This window comes from Dinoponera quadriceps, unplaced genomic scaffold, assembly GCF_001313825.1.
Source record: "Dinoponera quadriceps isolate SergipeBrazil2010 unplaced genomic scaffold, ASM131382v1 scaffold3994, whole genome shotgun sequence".
In the NCBI taxonomy this organism is placed as follows: domain Eukaryota; kingdom Metazoa; phylum Arthropoda; class Insecta; order Hymenoptera; family Formicidae; genus Dinoponera; species Dinoponera quadriceps.
The window spans coordinates 1-4,818 of record NW_014557960.1 but is presented as its reverse complement, the minus strand read 5'-3'; the positions used below and the strand labels follow the sequence as shown (position 1 = coordinate 4,818).

Genomic DNA, 4,818 nt, shown 5'->3' with positions numbered 1-4,818 from the left:
TATTTTGCAAACAATATGCAAAACTTTAAGTAATTAAGTGCGGAAAATAGCCATATATAGGTGTTTTTTTAATTCACAACTGAAAATTTAGTATATTATTTGCAAAATGGTAAACGACTTTTTTGTTCAGAGTAGTCTAATATACAAATAAATGGCAGCTGTTGTTCTTTTGTACCTGTTGTTTATAAAATGGTACAGGGTAGTTTTATTCACCTCAATACGTTCAACGCTCTTACGCAATTTGTCTATGTCTGGGACAACCAGTAATTATCACTACGGAAATATCAATGATCGTTAATTTAACGTACCGTCTATACGCGCAAACAAATTCTCTCACTTTTGGTTATGCCAAACAAACTTTATGTAGACTCACATAATAAAAATATCTCATAATTTACCACATATTGCATTCAGCGTATGTTCAGAAGCAAATGTAAATACATTCTTTTCAGTAGTTCCACCGACAACCTTTAAGGTCTTGGTCATGCGTTGTCCCTCCTCAATTAAAACATCAACATACTTTCGCAAGACATTGAAATGAAATGCAGGCGTCAATATCTTACGTCGTGAGTGCCACTTGACATCTAAAATATATATAAGATTATGACTAGCAACATTTTTTGAATAATTTTCAGCGCAAATATTATCACGCGATAACCCTACAGAATAAAGTTCAATAACGCCAATAACGCTCGCCTGCTGCCTGCGATTACTTCTTGCGCTTTTGAATTTATCATTCAACTAATAATCTTTAGTATACTTAATGTTTCAGATTGATTTCTTTTTGTCACTTGGCTTAGTAAGTAGTTGTCGAAAAATGGCGAGATAGAATGAAGGAGAATTCTTAAATTCCGTTTTATATGTTTCCTTTTTCTTTATGCGCTAAATCGATAAGAGCAAATTTCTGAGTAAATTCACATTTTGTCATGACATTATCAAAATTATGAATAGACAGAACAAAAATTTGTCGCACGGCACGGTGTAATTGCTATTCATATGTGACCGGAGACATATATATTTACATTAGATCTCACTTGTGAACTCGTGAGCTCACATGAATAAGTGATACAGCTTTATCAGCCTGAGAAAATACTTAAGTCTGTGTGTGTGTTTAAATTATATATTTTCCGTACATTACAATTCGATACTTTTTTTTTTCATCGTAATAAGTGTATAATGAATTATATGCTCCAGTACACAGTACTTAATAATTTGAAGCGTACGTCCGAAAGTTGAACATAAGGAGTGTTTCCAAAAGTAGGAGTATCTCTGGAAGAAAGTTAAGGGTTTCAAAAAGAAGTACACTGGAGGGAACACGACGTTATTGGCCAAAATATAACTCTTTCTTTTGCTACAGCGCTAAGTTGGATATTTTTCGGGCGGACGTCGTATATGCGTCTATTTATGATATTAATTTTTGCTACATTACCTCCGCTTGTAAGAAGTTCAGTATTTAGCCAAGGAATCAAAATTTTGTATATAATACTTTTTTCTATATGCTTTGTATTGTTTAATATTACCTGGAATCATAAGAAATGCATTGTGTCCAGTATCATTTTATTATAACGCTGAAATTCACATGAGGCTAATTAATTGAACGTTTTACGACAAAATAATTTCAAATTCTGCTTTTGAAGGACCATGTTCGAGAAAATTAAATTTTTTATTGATATGTAAATAACAATATATACGAATAGTTTCATTATTGCAAATTTTCTGATTTTTATAACTTTAGAAATAATTTTTAAAACATATATACTTTCCCTCAGGTTATTATAATTTTTCTTTTCACCTAATACCTCGAGATCATCTGGATGACGGATAGATACCACAGGTATATGGAACGTCCAAAAGTTAATAATAGGATAATATTTGTCCATCATAGTTCAAAAAAACAACTAAAGTTTGTCTGAAATCCGTGCAAATATATTAGAAATCACGATATGCGGAAAGAATATTGTTAACGTTTCTATTCTTTTAAATACGCTATACCATTACTGAAGCTGAAATCGAGCATGATAAATTAAAACAATCAAGAATAACAAATGAGAGAAAGGAAAAATATTAATGCCATATACTATCTATAATTTTATGTTAACATATAATTTGGAATCAGCTTGAGCAAGTGAAAAGTATGTCAGACATTTCTGAATTATTAATTAATTAATAGCAAATGTATCGAGAACTTCCACTTACCGCGTGGCAGATATAATTGCAGTGCAATACCAAGAATCGGAATATACCTTTCAGTCCTGGTATTTCATAGATCAATCGTCCGGCTCCTGAGTGATGCACGTAATAATCATAAGCAAATATAATAATTATAACAATAATTAGTAATAAAAGTGTCGTGACGATCATTTCCGAACGCAGCAATGAACGTCAGTGCTGTTTTGTACGTTTGCAAAATAATTGTGTTTCGTCAAAACGAGGTGGTGGATAAGATCTATGCTACTGTCGCTGCGATATTGAACCGGGCGACCGTGATATTTAATGTGTCGAGTTACGGTTGAAAATTATTAATAGCTCCGAATCTGATACAAAAATGTGACTCTGTTGATACGGCGGGGAGACATTGTCAATATTTATATGGGTCATTCAATGTGAAAGGGGTACGCTCAAAAATTAGATTTTATCGAAACCTATGGCAATCGGTAGTACTATTTTAGAAAATATTTGTCGAATTTTTTCGGATTTTTTGACCCACATCATGAGCTTTTATGGCTGTCATAAAATTTGAATTTTTGCTTCGACTACTAGTTTCTTAAGTCTCGTCGTCGTCGTCGTGCCAATAAACAAAATCTGAAACCATTGTAACTTTATAGCATTTTTCCCGTAGAATCTGAAAAAAATATTTATAAAATTTTAGGGGGTAGTTTTCACCCCCCCGTTTTGAAATTTTAAAGTTTAAAATCGAAATTTCGCAAAGTACGACACCTACGATTTTTTTTGTTTTTTTTATTTTATTCCTTTTTAAATTTGCTTTCGATTAAGTCATGTCTCATGATGGTAATCGACCTGGAACAGGCCCAACATAAGGCCCAAAGGCAAAAATCCACCTTTTTACCGTTATATCTCAACCCTCAAGACGGTTGGGCCTGTTCCAGGTCGATTACCATCATGAGACATGACTTAATCGAAAGCAAATTTAAAAAGGAATAAAATAAAAAAAACAAAAAAAAAATCGAAGGTGGCGTACTTTGCGAAATTTCGATTTTAAACTTTAAAATTTCAAAATAAGAGTGAAAACTATCCCCTAAAATTTTATAAATATTTTTTTCAGATTATACGGGAAAAATGCTATAAAGTTACAATGGTTTCAGATTTTTTTTATTGGCACGACGACGACGACGAGAATTAAGAAACTGGTAGTCGAAGCAAAAATTCGAATTTTATGACAGCCATAGAAGCTCATGGTGTGGTTCAGAAAATCCGAAAAAATTCGACAAATGTTTTCTAAAATAGTACTACCCGTTGCCATAGGTTTCGATCAAATCTAATTTTTTAGCGTACCCTTTTTACATGGAATGACCCATATACAGGGTGTCCCAGACCACCAGTCTCACCCGATTTTTTCGTAAACCCGACATTTTAAAGAAAAATGTTTCAGACAAAAGTTTTGTGACTTCAAGGGGCACATAAGATANAGACCACCCGTCTCACCCGATTTTTTCGTAAACGCGACATTTTAAAGAAAAATGTTTCAGACAAAAGTTTTGTGACTTCAAGGGGCACATAAGATAGTGTCATTGTATTAACCTTGGATAGTCGTTTGAAGATCACGTGAAGGTCACATTTAATTTCTTAAATGGAAACCCCCATTTTTCAATGCATATTCTTGTAGCTTACCTCGAGAGCTTTCCAAAACACTATAATGAAACATTTTTTAATCAGTACTTTTTGAGTTAGGGGATTGAAAGTTACGGTACCGCCGGCATTAGCATTACCCAGTCGTGATGTATGACATGTCTGATACTGTCACGTAAGGTGTAACAAAATTCTCATTTACCAGCCATGTCGTATTCAAACGCGGAAGCTTGTGATATGATGCTTATTTTAGGTGAATGTGATGGTCAATTTAGAGCAGCTGCAAGATTGTGGCGAGAACGATACCCAGATCGCGCTCCTCATTCGTACAAAGTTTTTTCTCGCTTAGCTAACCGAATTACCAATAAAGGTATTCTTCAACCGGATCACAATAAAGGTAGACAAATTCGACGCCAAGTTAGAGATGAAAGGATGCCGGAGATTCTTGCATCCGCTCAATTGCATCCCTGCCATTCATTAAGACGTACAGAAAGAGATTCTGGAATTAGTTGCAGCACGATCTGGCGAATTTTCCATGAAAACAAGCTGCATCCGTACATTGCATTCTTCATGCAACAAATAATTTCGAGAAAAGAGTACTTGCTTGCATTGAAGCAAACGGTGGACATTTCGAACAGCAGGCCTAATAACATCAGCCACACACACACACACACACACACACGCGCGCGTACAGCAGAGAGGGTTTAGAGTCGATAAATACTACGAGAGTGACGAACCGTGGGGTCCTTATCTCTGCTGACACACACACATTCACACACACAACACACAAACACACAAAGAGGTGTAAAGCCGACCGTGCAACCTCCATTTTGGGTAATGCTAATGCCGGCAGTACCGTAACTTTCAACCTTCATAACTCGAAAAGTACTCATTAAAGAAACGTTTTATTATAGCGTTTTGGAAAGCTCTCGTGGTAAGCTACAAAAATATGCGTTGAAAAGTCGGGGTTTCCATTTAAGAAATTAAAGGTGACCTTCACGTGATCTTCAA

At 34.8% G+C, this 4,818-nt stretch overlaps 1 protein-coding gene across 4 annotated transcripts; it reads right to left on the bottom strand.

Annotated features, from left to right (window-relative positions):
• Nucleotides 1-6: 6 nt before the first annotated feature.
• On the bottom strand, nt 7-1,825 carry LOC106749552 (cytochrome P450 4c3-like). 4 transcript variants are annotated; one of them, XM_014629148.1, is made up of 4 exons: nt 1,800-1,825; nt 1,430-1,434; nt 399-584; nt 7-273 (listed from the first exon to the last, which is right to left on the bottom strand). In XM_014629148.1, the coding sequence occupies exons 1-4, from the start codon at nt 1,808-1,810 to the stop codon at nt 233-235; spliced, it is 243 nt and encodes an 80-aa protein (XP_014484634.1). In that variant the 5' UTR covers nt 1,811-1,825; the 3' UTR covers nt 7-232. The 4 variants fall into 4 exon arrangements, 1 of the variants encoding a protein (XP_014484634.1); XR_001374866.1 differs by lacking the exon at nt 1,800-1,825 and having other exon boundaries at nt 374-584; nt 1,430-1,450; XR_001374867.1 differs by lacking the exons at nt 1,430-1,434; nt 1,800-1,825 and adding an exon at nt 664-1,018 and having other exon boundaries at nt 374-584.
• Between the last annotated feature and the right edge of the window lie 2,993 nt (nt 1,826-4,818).